Source organism: Sorex fumeus, unplaced genomic scaffold, assembly GCF_029834395.1.
Source record: "Sorex fumeus unplaced genomic scaffold, SorFum_2.1 ptg000007l, whole genome shotgun sequence".
Lineage (NCBI taxonomy): Eukaryota > Metazoa > Chordata > Mammalia > Eulipotyphla > Soricidae > Sorex > Sorex fumeus.
The window spans coordinates 58,294,967-58,321,183 of NW_026606064.1; the positions used below are offsets into that span (position 1 = coordinate 58,294,967).

Genomic DNA, 26,217 nt, shown 5'->3' on the forward strand with positions numbered 1-26,217 from the left:
CTTTCAGGGGGTCTCAAAGGAAGAGGGATTCCATCTGAACGTTTCATCCTTCTCAATTTTCTAACTACCTTACATAGCGAATATTTATAAAAAGGAACGAAAGTCACAAATTTGACATACAGTTGAACCAGGTATAAGAACAAAAAAAAAGTCTTCACTATAGCACTTAATTTTATGGATCAGCTTAAAACGACACAAAATCTTGCCCTACACGAAATATCACAAGTTAATATTTAATGGCAAAAGACAGACAACTTGGTTAACATTAAAAATACATATGTTTCAGACAAGGAACAAGCTCAGAACACAATGAGGACCAATCAATAAATTGTGTTTATTTGGAAGCTTTTATTTTGGAGTCCTAAATGGCAAAAGGACAGGTTTAATGTTTACAATAAGTATCGGAAATTGAGATGTTTTTCAGTTCGACTATTTTAGAGTAAAATTATAGGTAAGGTTCCAAACCATCATCAAAAAATTGCAGAGCAAATTGTTCTGTATATAAACTGTACATAAAAACAAGGCACTATACATTTGGGGGAGATATGAAGGTGGGGGTCGCAGAGTCCTCAGAGCCCGTGCCAGGAAGTGGACATTCTCTATAGGTTGTAGCACCGGAAGCAGTTCAGAGGCCAAGGGCGACTTCACGTGGCAGGCAACGCTTCATTGCGTGCGTGAGGCTACAACTTGGGGCAGCGCTAATCCCCCAGAAGCAACTCTATCTTTTAATAGTATTTGACACCAAAAAAAAAATTCTTGAAAGTGAATGAATACATATTTTGCATTTGCTAAATACATATTTGATTTATATGGTGTTTATATAAATATATATATTTTAGAATCCACAAACTATCAAAATAACACTTTATAAAGAGAACTGCTTAAAAAAAATAGGTGTGGCTGAGCTGGATTGGGAGGGCAGTGGGGTCATCGCTGCGAGGAACCGCTGCTTAAGTGCACAGAAGGATATCCATTCACATTACCTGCTGGATGGTGGAAAGAGAGTTTCCAAAGAGTTCTCGCCAACATTTACAAAATACACAACTCTAGGACAAGCAGTAGGGCTAAGAACTTCAAATTTTGAAAACTCTGATTAAAGAAGTTATTTCTTAATATATATATATGTACCAGTCCAAAAAAAAAAAAAGCCACTTTCCTGGCCCAGTGGTCTGGAAATTGACAGGCGAGGTTCCAGCAGTGTGGGATGCTCAGAACAGACCTTTGGCTTTCTTCAGGTTCACCTGCTTCCAGGAGGGCAGGGCGCTGTATTCCTCCCTTGTCATTTCTAGTGCAAACTGCAGGAATGGGGAGAGAGGCTAAGGTGGCCGCCTTGCACACAGCCACCACTGGTTTGATCCCTAACATTGCACGGTCTCCCAGAAGTCACCCTCACACACAGACTGGGAGTAATAGACACCGAGCACCACCAGGTATAGCCCAAACCACCCTACCCCTGCCTTAACCCCCCACCCCCTTTCAATCCTGAAAGCTTTCTGGGGTCAGAAAGATAGATAGTACAGTGAGTAAGGCCCTGGTCTTTCATGCAGCCGACCTGGGTTTGGATCCATCGCTTCCCATATGGTTCCCTGAGTCCACCAGGGGAGAGCCCCGAGCATAGCCAGGGGGAGGGGTGCTGAGAGAACCGAGTAGAGGGACTAGTGCTCATGATGTACCTGATCCTGGTTCTATATTCAGCACCGCTTGTCCCCCACCTCCTGCCCCCTGCCAAGCACTGGTTACTTCTGGGATGGCCCTGGTGGGTTCAGGGGCTAAGTCCAAGGAGCCTAGAACCAGCCAGCCTGTTGACCTCACACACTCACCTCGAAGTCCTCGTCCGTGAGATAAATCTCCAGCTTGAGTGGGTCCACGCCCTCGGGCAGGGGCCGGGCCAGCAGGTCAGCCAGCGGGTAAATGGTTTTACAAAGCTTGGCTAGGACGTCCTCTACCAGGGTGATCTGGTTGGAAACTTCTGTATCCTGGAAGAGAAGGGATGCTGTGTGAGCACATTCCCACACAAACCACACCCCAGCTGGTTTGTGCTGGAGAGAGCCTGGCTGGGAGAAGCATTGCCCAAAGTTCCAGACAGATGGCTCAGCTCACCACAGTGCTGCCTGGCTTCCGGGGAAAAGTTTAGGGAATACCCACCGCATGAGCCCTGCAGGGAAGATGGCTAAACATGAGAATCATGCAAGTAATGGAGCTCGTGTAAAAATGCTTTTCAATTATGAACATTAAAGGGAACCACCCCCTTTTCCTGCCCCATTTCTGTCTTTTTGTAGTGGTGGGTGGGGACAGGGAAGGGGGCATTCCCAGTGATGTTTGGCCTGGATGTATGGGCTGGATGGTTCAAGGTCTAAGTGCCACATTGTTCTGGCAGACCAATAGGGTCACCTTAGCAGAGCTCAGAGGACCATGTGGTGACAGGGATACGGCTGTGGGTCTGTGTACACCACCCTTCTCCCTTCCCCTTGAGTCCCCTGGTTTACTCAGGAGGAAAGGAGGTAAGAAAGAGTATCGAGAATACCCTGGGGCTGAAATGAGCGTTATGTAACTTTAACTTCCTGTGCATTTAGAAGAGGTTGTTCCATCTTTGTTCTACCTGAGCTCCCGATTGGCTGTCTGACATTTGGTTGACTGGGGGATACGGGGCTGACAGTGAGGCAGGCTCAGTGACAGTGACCTGAGGTCTGGGCCTCAACTATTTCATGAGAAGACTAAGGGTAAGAGTGGAATGTAGGGGCTGGAGAGATACTACAGGAAGTGAGGTGCTTGCCTTTCACATGACTGGCCTAGGTTTGATCCTGGGCACCACGCTCGATCTCCTGAGCACAGAGCCAGGAATATAGCTCCTGAGCATTGCTGGGTGTGCCCCCTGCCCCCTGAACCACCACCCCCCCCCCCCCCCCGCCGAAAAGAGGAATCTAAACAGACAGGTGTGAATATGAAAGATGAATGTGCCCCTGGTGGAGGCTCATTGTAGCATGGAGCTGCCCTGGGCTGCTCTATGGCCAGCACAAACATCAGAGAACAAGGACAATGCTGATGTCATCTAGGAACTCACACGGGCTAGAGGTTTTGCTGTCTTGTCACTGCTCTGGATCTGTGTGGGCTACCAGGCTGCCCTTGCCCCATTCTGGGCAGATCAAGCAAGCCCACTGACTAAACGAAGGCACAGTGAGCAGCCCGGGGTACAACTGCCACATTGCTGACCATCTTTTAGTTCCTTTTTTCTCTTCACTTCTTCACCCCTCATGTCCTCTCCCCCTCAACAAGCCACTTTCCTGCCCAGAAAGAAAATGAAAAGGGAGCAAACCTGTGCCCATTAAGCCCCCAAGGACTCTCTGACTGGCTGTTGCTGGTAGGTTAACTCAGACATCACTTTGAGACAGTGCAGCGGAGGGAGCGTTTGCCTTGCACACTGCTGACCTGAGTTTGATCTCTGGCATCCCATATAGTCCCTCACGCACTGCCAGGAGTAATTCCTGAGTGCAGAACCAGGAGTAACCCTTGATCATCTCCAGGTAGGGCCCCCAAAACAAAACAAACAAAAAAGAACTAGAAAAACCAAAAAAATCTCCATTGGGGCCAGAGTGGTAGTACGGCAGGTAGGGCATTTGCCTTGCATGCTGCTGACCTGGGTTTGATCCCCAGCATCCCATAGGGTCCCCCGGAGCACCATCAGGAGTAATTTCTGAGTGCAGAGCCAGGAGTATTGCCTGAACTTCACCAAATATGTATGACCCAAAAAGCCAAAAGGAAAAAACAACCAAATAAACCAAACCAAAGAACTACTCCATATCTTTGTAAGTTGTGTCTTGGGAATGAGAAGTTGTGATAAACAGTGCACATGTAGGTATGAGGTGGTCTCATAAAAGACTATTGTCCTGAGACAGGACTCCCACGGAGGCATGCCAGGAGAGACGAGGCAACTTCATCGGTTCTGTACTTTGAACCTGTCAGTTCATTACCGGATCCTTCCGGGGCTTCTCTGAGATCAGATCAATGTCTGACACCTGAGGATTTTGTTTTGTCTTATATAAACTAAAAAATCAAGTGATTTTCAGCTAACAGAAGGAAGGAACAGCAGCTTTTTCTTACTTATCTGCCCTAAAATAATGATAGTCATCTTGGACTTTGTGAAAATTTGAACAGCCTGTGTGGAAATATACCCAAAATGTTCCAGTGGCTTTTCAGGGTTTCCTTTCCTGATCTAACTCCATGAAGACTCAGGTGGGTGAAAGCAAAAAACACAAGGTTCTCCCTGTGAAAATCCCCTGGGCTGACCCTGACCCTGAGGTGGTGGTGGTGGTCGTGGGGGGGTGGGGGGGCGGGGCATGCTCACCATTTCTGTGATTTCCGCAATGTCCTCTCGGTACTCCCAGCTGGGAAACATGTTGGTGAAGGTCAGGGGTTCCAGGCCAGCATGGATCAGGTAAGCCTTGGGGGGTGGCTTCTTGGTACCTTTGCCTGCCATGACACAAAAGGCAAAGGTCGGTAGATCCGTGCTCTTTCATACGTTCTTTTTAAAAGTACTTTGCAAGAAGGAAAGCAAATTGCACATACTTGGGGACACTAATTGAACACATCCTGGATGTTCAGTAGGGAATTACTGGCAACTTCATTTTATATAAAAGATCACACATTTTAGGCAGACACGGTAGCAGAAAACTGTGACTTGATTATTGATCTTTCATTTTTAGATGTAGCAATAGGAAAAAAAACTCACAAAAGGTAAGAATTCCAGCTCATTTTGAGAGACTTCCTGCTTTGTTGACCTTGTAACACTGTATAAGAATTCTGTGTGTGTGTGTGTGTGTGTGTGTGTGTGTGTGTGTAGGGAGGGCTGTGGGTCTCACAATAGGACTAATCCTAATTGCAAGAAAGGATCTGAACCACCCAGAGCATTCCACAAACCCACTTGTGCCTTTTACCTGGAGGGAAAGAACTTAGCATCCTTAGTATCCTCACTGTAAGAGAATAATTCTAAAAAACTCTGGTCCACTCACCTCAGGAAGAATGGACCTCCAAGAGTTGAAGGGAAAATAAACTGGTTTCCCAAGGGCAGCCCGCCCCCTCCCCGGAAGCAACAGGCAGTGGGCAGGAAGCAGCGGCCTCACCTCGGCAGTACTGCAGCACCGTCTCCATGGCGCTCTTCCTGTCTGACGCCCAGCGGATGCGGGCGGAGCCCGTGATCTTGTTCTCGATGGGCCACCAGCCTTGCCAGAGGTACACCTCGTGGTGATTGTCCACCAGGAAGAGCGCTGTGGGGGGTAGCAGCAGCGGTTAGGAACCCCTGTGGGGGCTGGGTGCCTGCGGCCTTTCTCTGGGGGACAGGCCCTGAGCAGCTCCAGTGGGAAGCAGAGGGTGAAGGGGGGTGGTCTCCGTGTCACCTGGGCTCCTGAGCATGAGAGCAGGGAAGGCTGCTTGGCAGGGAGTGGGGGGTGATATTCATGCCTGAGCATCCCTCCTCCTCCTCCTCCTCTCCCTCCTCCTCCTCCTCTTTTCTCCTCTCCTTCCTGCTCCCTTGTCCTCCTCCTCCTCCTCCTCTTCCTTTTTTCTCCTCTCCTTCCTGCTCCCTTGTCCTCCTCCTCCTCCTCCTCCACCTCTTCCTCCTCCTCCTCCTCCTCCTCCCCCCCTTTCTGCTTCCACTATGTGATCCTCTGATAACTGGTAGCTGTGGGCATTGGCATGTATATACATGGCCTCCAAGGCTGCTGAGGCTAGTGGCCTGCCCATCACAGGCTCTCACGCCCCACCCATGAGGGTTCTGCTGGTTGAGGGAGCCCAAGGTTCCTTTCCAGAGCAAGTCCCTCTGAAAACCAACAGTGGCGCCTCTTCTCACTTGTCTTGGCCACCAGTGCCAGCCTGCCTGAGTCCACGTGCTGCGGGCGCTCAAGGCTGACTCAGCACACTTCTCTCTGTCCCTGCACCTGCCCAGGTCTGAGTGCGGAAGGCCAGAGGAGATAGTGCTGCATCCCAAGCTGTGGGAGGATGTTGCCGTGGAGGGGAGCTGCACCCAGTAGTGCTCAGGACTTCCTCCTGGCTCTGACTCAGGGATCACTCCTGACTCCTTTCAGACCAGGTTGGCTGCATGCAAGGCAAGTGCCCAGCTCTGTCCAGCCCGGCAGCTCCTCTGCTTAGTAGCTCCCACAGCCTGAAACAGATGCACCAGCTATGCTTTCTGGGTGGTGCCTTGGGATGGAGACCCCACTAGCAGCTCCAGATCTTTGTACCCTGACCTGGGGTGGGGGGAGGGAAGGCCTGAATGTAGGGGAAAGTCCTCCAACTACAGAAGGCAGGGAGGTGTCCACACAGCTCTATAGGTGTGATGTCTTGAGGTAGTCCTGGACAGAAGCAGTCTTGACCTTATTCTGTGGCCAATCAGCAGAGACCCCTGACCCCTTGCACCTGCTTGGACACTTGCTTTCCCAAGTGGGTCTAGGACAGAACTCTGACCAAGGGCAGGTAAGTAGATGTCCTCTGGGGCTTTGGGAAAGCTTTTACATTATTTGATAAGAGAAGAGCCATGGCCATCTCTGTTCTTTGTCCCAGTCCCTCCTTCTTTCTGTCCTGAACAGAAGTGTGATGGCTGGAGCAGAGGCTGCTAGCCAGGACCAGGAGGCAAGAAGAGCTGGGAAAACAAGGGTGAGCAAGTCAAACACTCTTGTTTTGTTCAACCTCTGCCTAAGTATCATTTGGGCTAATAAAGTAACCAAGTGGCATTTTCTTATACTACCAGATGTGGTGGCACCTTTCTTTGGGGGTAGGTGGGAGAGAAGGTGTGACAACATAAGCAAGAGTTCATGCAGTGTCCTTGCTGAGTGAAAGCTGCCTGGCAAAGGTGACAGTGACACGAGAAGGCTTTTGGAGAAGTGTCGGTACCTTCTATTGGGCAGGAACCCCCCCACCCCATGGCTGTACCTGGCTGTGGGGCACTGTATAGATCTTCCTGCAGGAAAGGCATTGAGTTGACCACAGTGGGCTCTCGGGCTGGGTACATGAACTCTGTGGCTGAGAAATCTCCAGAGGAACTGCTAAGGATGAACAGGCGGGGTGTGAAGTTAAAATTTCCAGGATCTTTGAAAAGAAAGAGAGAAAAGCAAAAGATAAAATACACTGCCGTAAATTCCAGAGGGACTGGAGAATTCGTCTAAAATGTACAATAATCAGCAAAAGAGTACAAGGGTGGGGAGAGCTTCTGTGAGCATGGAGGTGGGGAAAACTTTGAGCATTGCCAGGGCAGCTCTGGAGGACCAGCAGGGGCTGGTCCAGGTGGTCCCAGCACCAAAGGATCTGAACAACACTACGACCTCAGGTCCTTGAATCCAACTAGTAGCCAGTTTCAAAGTCCCCGATCCCCCAAACGACTACGTATAGCAACAAATCAGAAACAACTCAAACGTTCTCACTAGGTTTAAGCAGAGAACAGTTTACAATGAAAAACCTTCAGGGAGTGCCCTATCATCACTAAAGCCTAAATATGAACACCTTGGGAAGTTATTCCTCATAAAGGGAAGGAAGAGGTTAGAAAACAGGATGCATCATGCTCTCCAGATCTTAGTTTTCAAACAGGAAGTTTCAATAAGAAAGAGAGCTGTTCATGTGGTTATCTTGGACAGACGTGCTAAGTAGTGACTTAGTCCCTTCCTGTAGTGCCCCTCTGGCACTCCGACTCTGTGGGGGTGTTAGAGTGTGAGAGTGAGAAGCATCCAGGGGGAAGGGCTCTTGGGTTGTGGTGCTGATCAGAGCAGCACACAGGTGGCCCAGGACTCTCAGCCACAACCCTCAGCCATTCCCTGATCAAAGTGTGCCACGGGGCCAGTAGTTCTGGCCAACGTCATACTGTTTTGTGCTTTCGAATATATTCCACAAAACAGCATCTGTGTCTGAGTAAGTCAGCACCTTATTATCAACTAGGTTTTCGACTAGATGGTGTTGTTCCCTCATAGGCTGATGGGAGCACCCTGAGCTGAGCTGTTCATCAGGTCCAGTGTGGCTCGTGCATTTCCAGAGGATGATATCATTTGGGAGACCTTGGGGGGACCATAACCCTATCCTATGTAGAGAGATAATACGAACTGCCCAACATAACTCCAGTATTGATTTTTGAATTCGGCTTTGGGTGACACCCAGCTGTGCTCAGGGCAATAAGCCTTATTTTAAAAAAGTTGTAACAAATTTTTAAAAAGTGGAAGGGAAATGCAATGGAGTGGCACAGTGCAGGGCCAAATGTCCAGCTGCGGCCTCTGCTTCTTTGTTCTCTCCATTTCCTCACAAGAAGACACATGTCAAGTTGTGAGCATGAAATGAACCGCAGGTGCTTGAATTGTGCTGGAATCATCCTGGATGCTTCAAAATGGTGAGTTTTCTTGATAGCACAGCGGGTAGGGCGTTCGCCTTACGAGTGGCCAACATGGCCGACCCGAGTTCGATTCCTCCGCCCCTCTCGGAGAGCCCGGCAAGCTACCGAGAGTATTCGATATGCCAGACACAGTAACAACAAAGTCTCCAATGGAGACGTTACTGGGCCCGCTCGAGCAAATCGACGATCAACGGGAGGGCCTTTACCAATCTGTATTTAAGGGCTGGAATGATAGCACAGTGGATAGGGAATTTGCCTTGCATACAGCTGACCCAGGTTCGATTCCTCTGTCCCTCTCAGAGAGCCCGGCAAGTTACCAAGAGCACGGCAGAGCCTAGCAAGCTCCCCAAGGCATATTCGATATGCCAGAAACAGTAATAACAAGTATCACAATAGAGATGTTACTGGTGCCCACTCGAGCAAATAGATGAACAACGGGAGGACAGTGCTACAGTGCTACAGTAATCTGGATTTAATAAAAGAATCGTATCCCCGTGGTCCACATTGTCACCATACATCGGGTTGTCTGAGCCTCCCCTCTCCTTCCCTTCTCCAAAAACATACCCCCACCCTGGCCCTGCATTCCTGGGGCCCTGTGTGACTTTTCTTGCTGGCAGAAAATCTTTCTCCTTGTTTCAACACCTTCCACTGGTGACTGTGAGGAAACATCTGTTTTTTTTTTTTTAATTTTTTTCCCAACCCTCAAAGCTACCGTCCACCTCCTCTGCCTCTATCACAAGCAACTCTTTCCTCTCTTTTTCTTTCTCATTTTTAAAAAAATTTTTATTAGTGAAACACCATGAGGTACAGTTGTAGACTTACAAATTTTTGTGCTTGGATTTCAATTATACAATGATCAAATACCCATCCCTCCACCAGTGCCCATTTTCCACCTGCTTTTTTTTTTTTTTTTAGCATGGCTGTTGACCGGATGGGAGGTGCGTGTAGACCCAGCTGAGGTTGAGGTCACTATGTAGTGCTCCCCATCAGTGCTCTGAGGACACCCAAAGCCTGGGGGATGGGGGGGGGCAATTACCTTGAAGCATGCAATCGTAGGCTTTCCTGTCTCTCCTTCCTAAGGCGTCCCAGAATCCCAGGGGCTCGGATCCTTCGTCACACTCGTGAATTGTCACTTTGCTGCTACTGTGCAGCCCGGCTTCCAGAGGACACCTGCAAGGGAGAAGGCCCAACTGTTTTATGAGCCCAGGGAACCTGGGCAGCGGAAGAACTGCTCAAGACTGCATGCCCAGGTTAGCTCCCCGTGTCTCTCCTCCTCCTGGCCAAACCCACTGGTTACATAGCTCCCTCCACGAGGGAGCACGGAGGACAGGTGTGGCCCTATAGGGCAGAGTGGATGGTCATCCGACAGTCACTGGGCCTTCCCCAGGTGGGGGTGCATGCCTGCCATGCTGTGTGTCTTTCTCTCCTGGGCACAGAGACCGGCATTAGTCACTGCCCAGTGTCAGATCTGGTCTGTGCACCCACCGAGGTGCCTGTGATTGCCAAGGGAAGGAGGGCGCGAGGTCCTCACAGCTCAGTGGGGCAAGAGAAAAACGACTCTGGGCTGTGAACGCCTTTGGCACCTCCCGGGACACGCTCTGAGCTGCTCTGCTCTCACTCCTCTTCTGGGTGTTGAGTTGGGGTTCTGGGTCTGGGTTCTGGGTCAGGGTGCTGGGCCAGGGTGCTGGGTTGGGGTGCTGAGTCAAGGTGCTGGGTCAGGGTCCTGGATTGGAATGTTAGGTCTGGGTGCTAGGTTGGGGTATTGAGTCAGGGTGCTGTGTCAGGGTGTTGGGTTGGAATGCTAGGTCTGGGTGCTGGGCTGGGGTGCTGGGTCAGGGTGCTGGGTCTGTGTTCTGGGTCCTCAGAGTTGTGCAAGGGCTGCACACAATGCACCGTCCAGGCACCCCAAGAATGGTGCCCCCCCACCACTCGACTTTGGTGGCTCCTGGTGACAAGTGCTATCTGCCTGAATGTCAGCAGGATGCTCCAGGATCCCCCTCAAGGAATGAAAGGGGCTTCTGGGGGCCATGTCCATTCCACATGCGCTGCTGCTACCACGTGGGTCAGGAGACCGGCTGCCACAGTGCACCCCCACCTGCTCTTGGTGTCTCCTCTCCCCACTGGGTTTCATTTGCTTCCCCCGCATCTTCCTGGGTGCCCCCTTGCTGGGCACTTTCCCTCAGTCAGTGGCCAGTGTGGCCGCAGCACGGGGACTCCCAACCACTCACGCAGGGGCGTGCTGAGGGCACCCTAGGGGCTCATGCAGTTCAGGGGCACCCAACTTTCCTTCAGCTCCAGGCCTTTGGAAACCATGCCTTGTGCTCACAAACTAAAACTCTGCCACAGTACAAGCTGGGACTCAGACCCAGAGCCTCATGCACACCAGCCAGGCAGGTCCCCCAAAGCACTGGAGTCATATCCGCTTTGAATTACAAAGGGCCCCAGATTTGCTACCTGGGAGCTGGGTCGCACCTGGGGAAGAAGCTACGATAGATTTGGAGTCCTTTTGTTTTGCGCCTCAGACGGGCCCCTCAGGACCCTGTGTGACTTCGGGGATGAGTTGAGGGTTGGAGAGGGTGGGAGGATGGAGTCCTCAGACCGAACTGTCCCAGACTGTCCTTTGTGACTTAAGACCACTGGGGCATCCGCTGGGGTTCCTGGGGGTCCCTTCCCGCCTGCCTGGGAGGATGCCCCTTCTTGGATAGGCTGACACCCCATCACTCACTGTTCTTTGATTCTATTAGCCGCGGTCCTTCCAACTTCCTTCGTGTGGGCCTGGGCTTTGCATCCGTGCCACAGGTAAATGAGGGCTTTGTTAATGTTGAGGACAACCATGGACGTCCTGGACCTCAGGCTGCTGCAGTGACAGGCCACTTCCAGCAAGTTTCCTTCCATGGGCACTTCTCCCCGCACGCAGTACAGCCTCCACTCACCTGCAGGGGGCGCCAGCAGCATGGAGTTAGGAGGGGTGTCCGGGTAGGCCTCCCTGCAGGACTATGGAGTTGACTAATACCCCAAGGCAGACACCATCTTCTCCTGAGTTAGGGGTTACTGGGCCAGGCTGCATCAGTGGCTATCTAATGGACAGGCAGTGCGCAGACTATCAGTGGCTCTGGGGGCAGAAGCAGACAGCCCACAGTCCACTGCTCTGAATAACTTGCTCACGACAGTCATAAACATCTGCGACTGTCCTCCCGTGGGTAAAGTTCAAATAGATTTTTTTTTTTAAATGCTGGCCAACAAAAATCTTTTAATTCTTATGATGGAATTTGTGGTTTTATGATTTTATCTATTTTTTTAAGATCATAAAATGCTATCACTTATAATCTTATCCTTTATAAACAAACCACCAATTTTCTTCTCCCCGCATTGCTCTCCCCGACCCACTTCTGAAAAGGATTCACAAGTGCAAGCCTTGGAGAAAAAGTGGCTCTCAGTATCCTGCAGGCAAATCTGGGTTCCCAAGGCAAGTCCAGAGGAGGTGGGGCTTACGAGCGCACCATGAAGCTGATTTATGAGGCCCAGCATTTAGGAAGCTTTCAGGGGTGAAGCCACAGCTATGTGAACAGAGACAGTTTGAGAGCCCCAGGCTATAAAAATTCCTTCCAGGAGAAGAGAAACACAGCTCATTCCTGCAGGAAAAAACTACTTACTCTGCGCATTTTCTTCCTCTTCTTCTCGTCTCCCCGAGTGCACCACCATGCCTCCCTGGAAACACTGCAGGAAACAGGGGGGCTCCTTTCCCTGAAGAACCTGGACCTACCCACAGAAATAAGGATGAGTGAGAGGCACATCCGGGCTGCTCAAGGTCATGAGCATTAGGCATGCTTCGGGCAGAAACCCCCGCCTGCCAACAGAGGCCTCAGGTCCCTAGAGGGGATAAAAAGACAATTCCAGCCCTCACTTACCTCTCACATAAGTGAGCTGGGCGTTTCTTTTCCCAAATAAAATCAGATTAAAAATAATCTTTGTCAATGTTTGGGCCACACCCAGCAGTGCTCAGGGGCCACACCTGGCTCTGCTGGGGGACCATACACACACAGTGCTGGGATTTAAGCCAGGGTCAGGACCAGCCCCAACCTCAGCAAGTTCCCACCCTCACCTGTATCCCCCAGGCCTCAGGATTGTTAGTTGATGCCACTGTATTACCCTCATTTTTATTTTTTTATTTACAAAATTTTTCATAATCAAGTTGTCTCAGGCATGCAACATTCCAACAAGGGTCAGCAGAACCCTGAGACTGTAGTCCAGGGATGACCATGATCTGATGGATTTGAGAACCGTTGTGTGGGCTCCTATGAGGAACGCGGATGAGAGGACTGTTGAGTTTTTACATGCATCTGTGACATTTCCTGGGACATGTGAGAGTAAAAGGAATCAATGATACAAGTTTACAGGCATTTTATGACTCTGGAGCCTCAAATGCTTTTCAGGCTGGTTGTTCCCATGACACTTACGAGCAGACATAGACTAGCGGGTGCGTCTTACTGAGGTGGGTTCGTACAACTCATTACCAACTGTAGCTGAAGCAAAAAAGAGCAATTTTTCTTTTTCAGTTTGCAATTCTTTGATTATTAGTCAAATTAAAATTAAAAGAATACCCACTCATTGTACTGGTTTTGGCTTTACTATTTGTAGATATAATATTCTGTTTAAGATTCTACTGCAAGTGTGTGTGTGTGTGTGTGTATGTGTGTGTGTGTGTGTGTGTGTGTGTGTGTGTGTTAGGCATGGAGTGGTATATCCTGCCCAAGGGAAACAATATTTAAGGCAGAGCCTGAATGTAGAGACGCCGAGTCAGAGAACTAAACTGCTTCTGTTTTTGGCTGATGCTCCAATGGTTCACAAACCACGTCTTATGTCAGGGGGAGAGTTTTGCTTGTTAATAAATAGATCGACCACAATGCATCCCACAACTAAATTTGGGATCATTCTCCCATATCCATCTGCTCCTCTCACCCCAAAGGCTCCGGAGGAAGCTCTTTGCTGCTCACTTCCTCCTTAGGGGACCACAGTACCTCTCTCAATGTGCCAAGGACCTACCTGGGCACCCCTTTCTTCATCCAGCTCCACCGTCATCAGGGCCGAGGTGCCCTTCTCGCTCACCGTCGAGTGCCGGCCTTGCCAGAAGAAGTAGACGCACTTCTCTTTGCCAGCTACCCTGATTGCATGCTCCCCCTTTTGCCGACTTCCCACTGTGAACACAGAACAGCGGAGGGCCCGTAAGCAACTGATAATCCTGGGGAAGAGCAAATACCTGCTCTCATTTCTCCTGTCTCTGAGAACAAGCAGCCCAGAAATGGCTTTGGGGCCCAGGGAGGTGGTATTCATACAACCCAAGGAGGTATGAGTGCTCCCCATGGCCCCCCTCATCTGTGGAATAAAATATATCCTCCTTTTTGGTTAGATTGGCGTTTGAATATTATCTGTAGTGGATTATTGTGAACTACTTTTATGAAAATAAAATATATGTGAAATTAAAAAAAATTGGTGGAAGATATAGGCACTTTGGTGGTGGTTGAGTGTAGTGAATGATAAAGTATATCAAAATCATAAACATTTATACTATTGAAACTTATTTAAATTATATTAAAATAAATTCTTTCAAAACTAAAAAAAAAAAACCAAAAACAAAAACAAAAACACCTTCTTTACTTCCTGTTAACTCATCCTGTGCCTTCAAACTGGAGGAAGAGGATTCAAATTCTCTTCCTATGCTCTAAGAAAAGATGCGTGTGTGTGTGTGTGTGTGTGTGTGTGTGTGTGTGTGTGTGTAGGGGAGGGCTGGGGGGTCTGTAGAGGAGGGGATGGGGGCTGATCACCCCATGTGACGGGAAACCAGGAGAACGCCAAGGCAGAAACAGCGGCTCCCACAGACACAAACGCACTTTCCAGATTGCACCATTCTCTGGCAAAAGATTAGCTGGTGGAGAAAAGATATGGAAAACAACAGCTGGGCCAGCTGTAAGCACAAAGGAAAAAACGATTGGTCTGTGAAAACTGTTCTAGTAAAAAGAAAAATACTTTGAAGTTTCCAAGTTTTGGAAGACCCAAAAGGGATGGACTGCTGACATATCACTTTCACACAATAATCTGGGATTTAAATAATCCGTCGCCAGGGTAGCAGCCAGGGGCAAGGACTGGTAATTTAAACTGTCTGGATAAGTAGAAAGTGGACAAGTGTTAGCAACACTCCCAAATGTGATCTCCCCAAAGATCAGTCACCAAAACTAGTTGGTCAAACGGTCAACCCAGAGAGGATTTCAAAATTGTTGCTTTTAGGGCTGTTTCTCAATGCAGATAGCCCTTGTTTATTCATATAACAAATATTTCTTGAGCATCTATTGTGTGCCAGGAACTCTTCAGGATTCTGGGGCTATAGTAATGAGAAAAGACCACTTCCTTTCCTTGTATGATCATTTCAGAGCAGAAAGTCCTATGAGGAAAACCAGCAAGATGTGTGACATGCAGCATGTGGGGTGTATGATTGAGCAGGATGGATGTGGCATGTGACATGAGGTGGGTAGGGTGGCAGTTCACATAGGGATGGCAAGAGGACCCTGTGATGAAGGAAGGCCTTTCTGCCAAGGGGGGTGAATGACAAGATGTCACTGCCCCAGGGCAATGACAAGATGGGAACCTTCTGGTATGAATGAGATCAGGAGATGCTCAGATGCTTAGGGCTGGTGTTATTTCGTAGGGGCCAACCCAGAGAGGCTTTCAGTGCTTCAATATCTATCTCCACACCCCACAATTAATGACTGAAGCAAATCCTCGTATTCTCCTTTCCTTTAACTCCATCCCAACTCCCTAAATTACTCTTGTTTGAGGTTTAAAATAAGAGGAAAGCACACATATTTTAAGAACCACAAAATTTAAGGCCATCATGGTTCATTTTGCACTCTTTAGCAACGGACTCTATTGTAAGAGCTTTCAAAATGATTCTAATAATTTAAAAAGCTTTTTGGACTAGGGGCCAGAGAGATAGCACAGTGGGTAGGGAGTTTACCTTGCACATAGCTGACCCAGGTTTGATTACTATCACCCCATTCCTGAGCACTGCCAGGAGTGATCCTTGAGTAGAGAGCCAGGAGAAAGTCCTGAGCACTGCTGGGTATGGCCCCCAAACAAATACAAAGAAACAAAATATTTGAACTAAATATGAACTTCTATAACATTTACTATGAGTCAAATTATGTATTTTTCTGTTTCTATTTTGGGGTACCTGCAGTGATCAAAGGATACTCTGAGGCGGTGTTTGGGATCCATAGGTAAAGAGGTATAACGCTAGCCTGTTGAGCAACTCCTCCACCAACCCACCTCAAATTTATAAAGGAGGCAAGTGAAGTGAATCACTAATAAACAGATTACAAACACCATCGATTAATTTAGAAGTCACCCAACTGATATTTCTGCTAATTTAGAGAAACCAAAGCCTGTCTTACATTAGCTATCCCATTCTCTGAAATAGTAAAAACAAACTTTGAGTAGGTTATGAGGAAAGGAGATACTCAAAATAGGCCACAGTAGTTGATGTACACCTTGGAATTTTCTAGCATTTAAGTATCATGTAAGTATATTGAATCACCTTGTTTATATTTTATCATCCTAAAATGGACTTGAGCTTATCCTCCTGAAACAGAATTGCATTTCTTTGAAAATATTCCATGCAACCAACTTTTCTGTCATTTCCCTTACACTTTTCATCAACGTACCCATGCTTATTGCTCTACACAACTGAGTCTTTCATTTATTTACTTATTTTTTACTTTAGTGAACAATAAGGTTTTTAGGACCAGAGTGGCAGCTCCATGGTAGAGCACCCTCTTTACATGTGTGAGGCCCTGGGTTTGATGCCTGGACACACACACACACACACACACACACACACACACACACACATGCACACACACACTGTAGCAGCAGCAATTCTTGGTAAGATCTTCTGGACTAAGATCTTTATACCCTTCACCAGTTATTCTACTTTTAAATGTTGATACACTGGGTCTGAGTGACAGTACCATGGGGAGCGTACTTGAACATGACCTACCTAGGTTTTATCCCCACCATCCCATATGGTCCCCAGATCACCGCCAGGTGTAATTACTGAGTGCAGAGCCAGGAGTAACCCCTGAGCATGACCGGGTGTGGCCCCAAAAGCTAAATAAATAAATATTAAAAAAATAAAATATTGATGCACCACATCGAGAGAGGGGAGCCTTCTGGAGTGGGTGCTGCCACAGCTGTTTGGGAACAAAACAAGCCAAAGGTCTCAAGAGCAGGTCTTGCCTAGGGGCTCCTGCAGCGGGACCCCTTACTGGCTACCAGCTTCCAGGAACGTGGCCTGTTCTGCTCTCAGCTGTGACCTGACCCAGCATCACTGGGTAAGGGGGCTGTCCTGGGGGCAGCTTAACTCTGTGGTGACATGAGTCTGAGCCAGAGAGGGGTCACTGTGCAGGGCAGCAGCCCGAAGTGTCCTCCCAGAGGTGCTCTCTCTGCTGTGCGCCTGCAGACTGGCCTGGTGGGGCTGAGAGCAAGACTGGTTCCCCCTCCACCATTGCCAGGTACAGTTTTCCTTTTCATTAGCTTTGGCTTGGGGGCCACTCCTATTATTGCTCAGGGTCTACACCTGAACAGAGATCACTTCTGGTGGTATTTGGGGGGCCACAGGCGGTGTGGGGATTGATTCAAGCTGAGTGTGATGCAAGGCAAATGCTGTTTTCCCGAAACCCCCCAGAACAGCTTCTCAGCTCTGAGGCAGGCCAGCATGCAGGGACAGGGAAACGAGGGGTGGGAGAGTGCTGGAGAGTGAGAGTAGATCACCCCCAGGGGCAGGCATTTCTGTAGTAACCAGGCAGCAGCAGGGAGAAACTTCAGACTCACTGGGCCCTGGTGCCCTGAGCTAGAAGGGAAGGTTCTGGAATCTGCTCTAACTTCATTCTCCCCAGTGAGCCTTTTTCAGAGTTCTAGCTTGGCTCAAAAAGATCCTGTTGGATTTGGTTATGAGATAGAGCTGGTGTTTCCTGGAAAGAGAGGCTGAAAACATCTGCCTGGGTTAAATTACCTGTTTCTCCTTCCACCTCCCAAAAAAGTCTATGGAAGTTTTCAGAATCACTTTTAAAAATTCACTTTACTCTTCCTGCCTTTAATTTTTCACTTGCTCTCCACCCCCCCCCCCCTTTAACAACTGAGGGAAGAAATGGTGAGATTGCAATTTTTTAAAATTTTTGGGCAACACCTGGTGATGCTCAGGGCTTATTCCCAACTCTGCGTTCAGGACTCACTCCTGGAGGTTCCTGGGAAACCAATCAAATGCTAGGGATAGAACCTGGTCAGCTGCATGCAAGGCAAGCATACACCTTACTATGTACTATGGCTCCAGCCCCGAAATGGTGAGATCGCAGACTAGTGCCCTTTATCCTGTCTACCTCCTGCAGCTCCCTCTCTACCCTCGGGGCTGGGAGTCTGGGTGTGTTTGCAGGGTACTCCCTAAAGCTCCCAGTTCCGGGGCTTCACCGGTTAGTGCTGAATTCCACCACAGCATTGTCACAGATCTTAAGCCCAACTGTTTGGATATTATCACAAAAAGTGTGGAGCACCACCATTTTGTGAAGCTTTAAAAAACTGTTCTGGTATTACTTTAAAATTGAAAAAAAGCAGGATGCCATGATTATGTGGTGGTGATAATTAGGGGGCGAAACCCAGCAGATGGCCCTGTCACTAGCACACAGCAGCTCAAATGATCCTCTCTGACCCTCACCTGCTCCAACCGAGGGGCAAAGGGAGAGCAGGACTCAGGAATGGCTTTTATGGGGGTCGGTGCATGTCATCTCTCCAGCCAGTACAACGCAGTCGCTAAACTACTACAGCTGCAGAGAGTTATTGCATGTAGGCCCAGAGAGCGTCAGTGAGCCAGACACCAGATGAACCCCACATATGCCCAGTGAGGCCGACCTGTGAGCCGGGAGTGGTATGTTTGCTCTTCCAGGTGACACAGTCCAGCCTCAGTCAGGTAAGTAAGCTGGGCCCCGAACACAGAGCTGAAGGTCTCAGGTGCCGGCCCCTTGGTGCTCCCCAGGACCTGCGGATTTTCCTTTAGAGCCTCGGTCTCTTCTAACAAGGGGAAGGGGCTGCCCCACGGCACAGAAAGAATGGAGAAAGGGCCACATGGAGAAAGAATGGAGAATGGAGCAAGGAACACCAACTGTGGCCCCGCTGGGCATCCCACCCACCCCAGCAGTGTCTCACAGGGCTGGGGTGGACCCCCAGGTTGGAGCCCAGCAGGGAAGCTCTGGACACCAAAGTCTGTGCAGTCCCTTGGTTTTTGGCTTCCCCTCCGCAGCACTACCTACAGGCTAGTGTCAGCTCTCCCGGTGGAACCTGCCTGTTTTGTGAGACCCTCTGCTTCTTTGAGGCCAATCTGTCTCACATGAGGATTAGGTCCCCAGAAAGTGCTGTTAGTTGAGTAAGAGACTTAATTGAGTTTTGGGGCCACACCTGGTGGTTCTCAGGGCTTACTTCGGGTTCTGTGCTCAGGGATCACTTCTGGCCTTGCTTGCGGGACTCTATGGGGTACACATGGGGCACTGCATCAGGGTCAGTCATGTGCAAGGCAACCTCACTACCCGCTGTACTATGTCTTCGGCCCCAAGAGCCTGATTTTTGATAAACTAGGAAAGAGATCAAATGACCGTAAGTCTGTAGGAATTTGATCAGTCTCTGTTCCCTGTCAGCCTGAAGGATCTCATCTGGATGCCGAAGGGGTTACACAGAGGTGAGGGAACACTCTTGGGAACTAAATCTTAAAATCAGACTGACACATAAACTCTTCCTAAATGCGGAGGGATGAGGGACACCATGGGAAACTTGGACAATAGTTCCTTCTTGGCAAGGAAAAGGGATTCCCCTCTTTAATTCACTCACTCTTCTTCCTCAGCGCCGCTAGCACAAAGAATATAATTAATTGTTTTGCTATAAAGAGTATTTCATGGGCAGAAACCATCAAGAGTCTGACTATATATTTATTCTACCACATCCACAAAGCCCAGCTGGTGCGGCTGCATTGGGTCCCACAGGAAACAACCTCCTTTATTTAGAATAAATCTTTGTGCATGCATTTCCTGATGCTTTACAGCACCATTTGGTTTCAGTATAGGCTTCGCTTCAATTTCAAGCAGAATCTAGCCACAGACTAAGTATCACTTGGAGGCAACTCATCAAACTTTCCAGAAAACATCAGTGGACAGGGAGCCTGAGGGAGGGGTTTGGGGTGGGAACTTCCTGTGTAAGTTTCAGGCCAAACTGGACACATCTCCCAGGCTTGGGGATGGCTAGACTGAGGATGGAGTGGCCAGCACACAGGGCGGCATCTGCGGGGCTGAAGAAACGTAACGCTCACTAACCTGCGGTGCTCACCGTGAACTTCCACTTGACCACATACGCGTCCCCTTCGTGGAACTGCCCAATGCTCTGTTTGGGGAGTCTGCTGTAATCAAACTCCAGGATGTGCCAGACGTCCACAGAGGCGATGGCGATCTCAAACTGCCGGCGATCCTCCCCCTCCACCAGGCCGTAGCCCCGGCCCACATTCACTCCATCCAGCACAGTGCTGGCCACAGTCTGGGACACAGGGACCATTCGCATCACATCGTACGGCTTCACGTCAGCCCGGGACTCCTCCTAGGGGCAATGCAACACGTATTCAGAGGCTTGTGCTCTGGCAACTGGTTTACTTATTTACTTTTAAATTTCATTTTAAAATGTTGAGGGTGTCTTTTATTTTTTTTCTTTTTGGGTCACACCGGGCAATGCTCAAGGGTTACTCCTGGCTCATGCACTCAGGAATTACTCCTGGTGGTGCTCAGAGGACCATATGGAATGCTGGGAATTGAACTGAAGTCAGTCACGTGCAAGGCAAATGCCCTACCCACTGTGCTATCGCTCCAGCCCCAGGGTGGCTGTCTTTTTTTGAGGCAGCCACACACAGAAGCACTAGGTGACTACTCTTGGCTCTGTTCTCGGGGAATCATACAAAGTGTCTTGGATTAAACCAGGATCAGTCCAATGCAAGGCAAGTGCACTATCCCTATACCTCTCTCTCTCTCCAACCCAGCAGCTAGTTTTTGTTCTTCTTCTTCTGTTTTATTTTTCTTTTTGGGTCTCACCCAGAAATGCTCAGGGGTTACTCCTGGCTCTGTACTCAGGAATTACTCCTGGCGGTGCTCAGGGGACCATATGGGAAGCCAGTGATCAAACCCTGGTCGGCTGCATGCAAGGCAAATGCTATTGCTATTGCTCCAACAGCAGCTATTTCTTGTCACCCATTGTGCCTTTGTTCATCTCCTACAATTACAAGGTGAACTAGACTTAGGAAGAGGCCAAGTACATCGAGTAAAGTACTTGCTTTGCACATGACCAACCCAGGTTTAATCCCAGGCATTCCATATAGTCCCCTGAGCTCTGCCAGGAATGATTTCTGAACACTACCCCCAAACCAAAAACCAAACAACAAAAGTCAAAGGAAGCTGGACTTGCTCTCCTCAAGTCAACTCAGGAATGCTCTTGGTCTTATGGAACATCCACCCCCACTCCAACCCTGTCCCCTTTGCTGGGACCCAGACCAAGACCCCAAAGAGTGAGTGCTACCTTCTGCTGGACAAGTTCCCCAACATTCTTCTCATTCGGTTTCTTCAACTCGGTCCAATCAAGAAATTTCTCTTTGAACAAAATTGTTTCGTTGTGTTCTGTAAGCCTTCCAAATATGGCCCAGTCTGGCCGCCCCTGTCCTTTTCTGTGGGGTGGGGGTCAGGAAGAGGAAAAGAACCATAATTACCTATGTGACAACAAAGACACATAAAACATAGCCACAACAGTGCTTAAAGATACTGAGAATACAGGAGTGGAGTCTAGCAGTGCTGTTGCCAGGAGTTCTATGACTCCCTTTGGGTCTCTAGGTCTTTCCAAGGTGCCACAGGTTAAAATCATATAAAAGGAGGCCAGGAGATCATGTCCCAAGACTAGGAGGTCACCAGTCAATGAGGATGCCTTAGGAAGGAAATAGGTTGGAAGGGATCATGGGGGGGGGGAGGGGAGGAGGGCTGAGAACACTGATCTAACGCACCAAAGGAAAATTTCAAACTACAATCACTATCTCAATCTGTTTAAACCCTTCCAAGTCCTCCACCTCTATGAAAGACCATGAGGGATGGAGAACTGGCACAGAGAGTAAAGCGCTTGCCTTTCATGCAGCTGACCCAGGCTCCATCCCTGATGCCCCTTACAGTCGCTGAGGAATGGCCAGGAGATATTCCTGAGCACAGATTTGGGAGTAATACCCGAGTACAGCTGGGTCAGACCCCCAAACAAATAAACAAATAAAACTATAGAGATTATCTAGGGCCAAATAGAGGATAGCGCCTGGGTTTCAAGTGATTAGTTGGAAAGGTGGAAAATTAGGAGGAAATACTTTGCTCTACACCTTGATCAGTGTCTGAATTCCTGACCTGGGCAGACTTTTTCCAGATGAGCAAGTAGTTTGTTTAAAGAATTGCTTTTTGGGGGTATGCTGCCACCAGCAGGTCAATCTGTACCTGTGAGGCAAGTGCAGCAGCAGTCTGATGGCACCTTCAGACTTCCAGATACCCCAAAATTGCTGCTGTGCCTTTGGCCAGACACCCAAAATGTGGGGCAAAGTTTACCAAGAAAGTAAACGGCCAAAAGTTAGGTATGTGGGAGACACACCCACAAACTACCTCCAGCTCAACCATATAATTGGAGGCAAGGCCTCTCTGGTTCCTGATTGAACTGCTTAATGGCCATGATCCCAGAGACTCAGAAACAAATCTCGAAACCCAGCAGCTTTTGGCAGAAATATGTCTGGTCCCTGAAGTAGGTTACTGACGCTGAGTCAACCCAGATGGGAATAGGTTTTGTGCCTTAGCCTGTTCCCCCTGGTGGCCCAATGGCCGCCATCCTCCAGAGGCCACTGGACAGTCAGGTTAGGGCCCGCAGTGACGAGACGCACGGAGCCTCATGGGATGGGAATGGAGCCGGCCCTTTCCTCCCCACCTCAATGAGACCCGAAGTCGCTGCCCACAAACAGCCTCTCTGGCTCCTGATCAAGCTGGTTCACGGCCATGATTCCAGACTCAGAAACAAATCTCGCAACCCAGTGGCTTTTGGCAGAATTGCGTCCGGACCCCGCAGTAGGTTATTGTCACTGGGCCACCCCAGGGGGGAAAGGGTGCTGTCCCTCCGCCTGCTCCCCCTAGGCGGTTCAGTGGCTGCCATCCTCCAGAGGCCATTGGACTGTCAGGTTTGGGCGCTCAATGATGAGGCACGTTGGGTCTCAAGGGGAAGGGGTGGAGTTGGACCTTTCTTCCCCACCCCAATGAGACCCCAAGTTGTTGCCCACAAATGGCCTCTGTGGCTCCCGATCAAGCTGCTTAATGGCAATGATCCAAGAGACTCAGAAACAAATCTCAGTACCCAGTGGCTTTTGGCAGAAATGTATCCGGACCCCGCAGTAGGTTACTGTCACCGGGCCACCCCAGAGGGGAAAGAGTGTTGTCCCTCCGCCTGCTCCCCCTACATGGCTTGGTGGCCTCCATCTTCCAGAGGCCATTGAACAGTCAGGTTTGGGCACTCAGTGACGAGACATGTGGGACCTCATGGGATGGGGGTGGAGCCGGCCCTATTCTCCCCATCCCAACGAGACCCTGAGTCACCGCCAATGAACGGCCTTTCTGGCTCCTGATCAAATTGCTTAATGGCCATGATCCAAGAGACTCAGGAACAAATCTCGGAACCCAGCAGGTTTTGGCAAAAATCCCTCCAGATTTAAGTGTTAAAATTTTGGAATTTTAAAATCGCGCGGCCACTACTGCAGTCAAGCAACATCATATATTATTCTTAACCAGAAATAGAAAACAAATTGTCTACTGTTGCCTTTTCAGCAGATCTGAGTGTTGGGGTAAAATCCCAAATAATAATAGTGGGTCTTGTGCCAAAATATTGAATGTGATCAAAGTAGAGAGAAAGTAATGTGGAAATCATCTGCCCCACAGGTAGGGGGAGGGTGTGGGATGGAGGTATACTGGGATTTTTGGTGGTGGAGAATGGGCACTGGTGAAGGTACGGGTGTTTCATTGAATGACCAAGACTTAAACCCGAAAGCTTTGTAACTGCTCTCATGGTGATTCAATAAATAAAATTATAAAAAATTTAAAAAAAAGTAAGGTGGAGTTCATGCCCAATTCAATCAGCCTCATCAGTGGCTGAATAAATAGCAGTACTCCTACATAAAAAAAAAAAAAAAAAACAAAAAACAAAAAAACAATTGCTTTTTGGCTGCCATGACTGCACCTGAAATGCAGCTGGTGGGAACAATTTGTTCACTTAAAAAACTAAAAAAAACAGACATCTGTCAGATTTCCATAAAGAACTAATAGATCAAAGCTAAAGAAATGCTCTTTTGCATACAAATACTGAGAGGTTAATGCCCAAAAGTAGAGACAGTATGGGGAATAATGTCTGCTATGGAGGCAGTGGGAGGGTGGGAAAGGGGGTGTATACTGAGGACGTTGGCGGTCGGGAATGTGCACTGGTGGAGGGATGGGTGTTTGATCATTGTATGACTGTAACTCAAACATGAAAGCTTTTAACTATATCTCACAGTGATTCAATAAAAAATTTAAAAAATTTTAAAAAATGCTCTTTTGGTATCATTATGGTACTCCATGCAGTCACTGATAGAAATGGAAACCAATGACGAGTGGCGGCAGCAGCTGTGGCTAGAGGCTAGAGCCTGAGAGGCTTGAGGACAGCAACACCTGAGTACCTGGGAATCAGCGGATTGCAGTCCCCTGGATCCAGTGGGTTGATGTCACAGTTTTCATAGTCAAAGGTTCCATTCCACAGGTGCTTGGCTAGCTGAAAAGCTACTTTCCGTTGTGCTAAGGTGACTTCTTTTCCATGCCAGACGTAAACCTCACTACCAAAATCAAACACCAGTACCTGGGAAATGACACAGAACCAGTTAATTTCACAGGACAGAGAGAGAGAGAGAGAGAGAGAGAGAGAGAGAGAGAGATCAAGCAAGCCAAAGCTAAGCAATCCAAGGCCTGGAGCAGTAGTATATCAGGGAGGGCCTTGCATGTGGCTGACCCAGGTTTGATCCTGGGCATCCCATAGGATCACCCAACCTCCACCAGGAGTGATTCCTGAATGTAAAGCCACGAGTAATCCCCAAGCATTGCTGGGTATAACCTCCCCAAAATTTTTTTTAAAAAATTTAAAAAATACTGAAGCAATCTATGCAAACACAAATGGGGACCAAGATCCAACTGTACGCATAACCAACCCAGTCTTGCTCAGGGCTGGGGTGGAATTGCTGGTTCATTGTCCTAAGCTAGGGTTCCCTTCTCGAAACTTTCAAACTACCTAAACTTTTGCTTCCTAGGAGTTATTCAAGCCCATCTTCCATCTTCCCATCTTCTTCCTTCTCCCCACTCCTCCTCTTTGGTTACTTACACATGCCAGGCACTACAGCCAGCAATATATATATATATATATATATATATATATATATTTGCTATAATTCAAAGAACCTCAAGGTCTTGCTGACACTCATTGTCAAATCCAGTGGGATTTGCTGACTGGATGCGTGAATGAAAATATTTCTCATTCTACTGCCAATGGTTTTTCTTCTACTCTTTCTTCTGAAAATAATTCCTCCCCCCTTCATTTGTTTCCAACCATGCAAAACCTACTTATTCTCAATCAGGCCTGAGTTTACCTTGTTTTAAAAAATCATTCCTGATTAGTTCTCTGTGACCTCGTCTTCACTCTGCAGTTAAATGTCTGTACACATTGCATAGTTCATCAGGATTTAAAATATTCCTTTTTAATACATTTATTTTTGCCTAATAGGATTTGAGATCTTTTTTTACCTAACCTTCTTTTTTTCATCAACACTGAAGTACTCATAGTGCTAGAAATGTGTGTTTACTCATGAAAGAAAAAAAGCATAGTATTTGACAAATCCATAAATTATACAGACATGCATCTATAAATTCTGAAATTTAAGGACTGAGAGCTACTTTGTTTAATGCTTTAAAAAATATCAAAGAAGAGTAAATTTTATTGACTATAAGTGATGCTGTACAGTACTCTGTAAATTTAAGGTACATAGCGTAATGCTTTATATATAGTGAGATGATTACCGCCATACATTTTGTTAATGACATCAATTCACATATGGATACAGAAAGAAGAATAACAATATCCGGGAAAAAAAATAGCGAAACAAAACAAAACCCCCCAAACAAACAAAGCCCAAACCACCACAAAACCCCAAATTCTGTATTTTGCCTAACATAGCTTTCAATGATCAATTGGCCCTCCTCTGAGCAATATTCTAAATTCCATAGAAATATTTAAGAGGGCAGTAATGGCCTGAGGTCACAAATAAATAATTCTTTAAAAAGATACCAGTTGATGTGGAAAAGGGCTGGCATTTGGTAGTGGTACCTATGCCCTTACAGGCAGCCCTGTGCAAAGGGCACTGTGCAGAGGGCAGGGTCCATGCACTGTACCTCTTTTGACTGCAGAAGGGAGCATTTTGGGATTTTCCCCCAGAAGTCATCATCAGGAACCAGCTTGTCATCTAGCAGGCGGTAAATGCAGTTTGTCTCTATTATGGCTGTCTCATATAGTTCATCCTCTTTGGGGTCTCCAGCAGCTTTGGGGTAAGACAAGAAGAGAGTATTCTATTTCACACAAAGGGTTGGTTTCGGAAACATTAAAGAGATAAGAAAGGCGATTTAAGTCATGCCACTCATTCTCCAAACACAGCA

General features: G+C 48.2%; 1 protein-coding gene across 2 annotated transcripts in view; it reads right to left on the reverse strand.

Moving 5' to 3' along the window:
* Positions 1–275: 275 nt before the first annotated feature.
* SVIL (supervillin) overlaps positions 276–26,217 on the reverse strand; it is a 229,567-nt gene continuing 203,625 nt past the window's right edge. Inside the window, exons 26-38 of one of the 2 annotated variants that reach the window (XM_056133474.1) lie at positions 25,957–26,102; positions 24,201–24,376; positions 21,008–21,152; positions 19,765–20,041; positions 13,406–13,557; positions 12,016–12,121; positions 11,088–11,295; positions 9,399–9,532; positions 6,922–7,077; positions 5,118–5,261; positions 4,343–4,467; positions 1,821–1,976; positions 276–1,295 (exon numbers count right to left, since the gene is read on the reverse strand). In XM_056133474.1, the coding sequence (XP_055989449.1) occupies positions 1,209–1,295; positions 1,821–1,976; positions 4,343–4,467; positions 5,118–5,261; positions 6,922–7,077; positions 9,399–9,532; positions 11,088–11,295; positions 12,016–12,121; positions 13,406–13,557; positions 19,765–20,041; positions 21,008–21,152; positions 24,201–24,376; positions 25,957–26,102 (2,012 nt within the window). In that variant the 3' untranslated portion in view covers positions 276–1,208. The remainder of the gene's footprint in view (positions 1,296–1,820; positions 1,977–4,342; positions 4,468–5,117; positions 5,262–6,921; positions 7,078–9,398; positions 9,533–11,087; positions 11,296–12,015; positions 12,122–13,405; positions 13,558–19,764; positions 20,042–21,007; positions 21,153–24,200; positions 24,377–25,956; positions 26,103–26,217) is intronic. The other variant, XM_056133483.1, reaches the window with a different exon arrangement.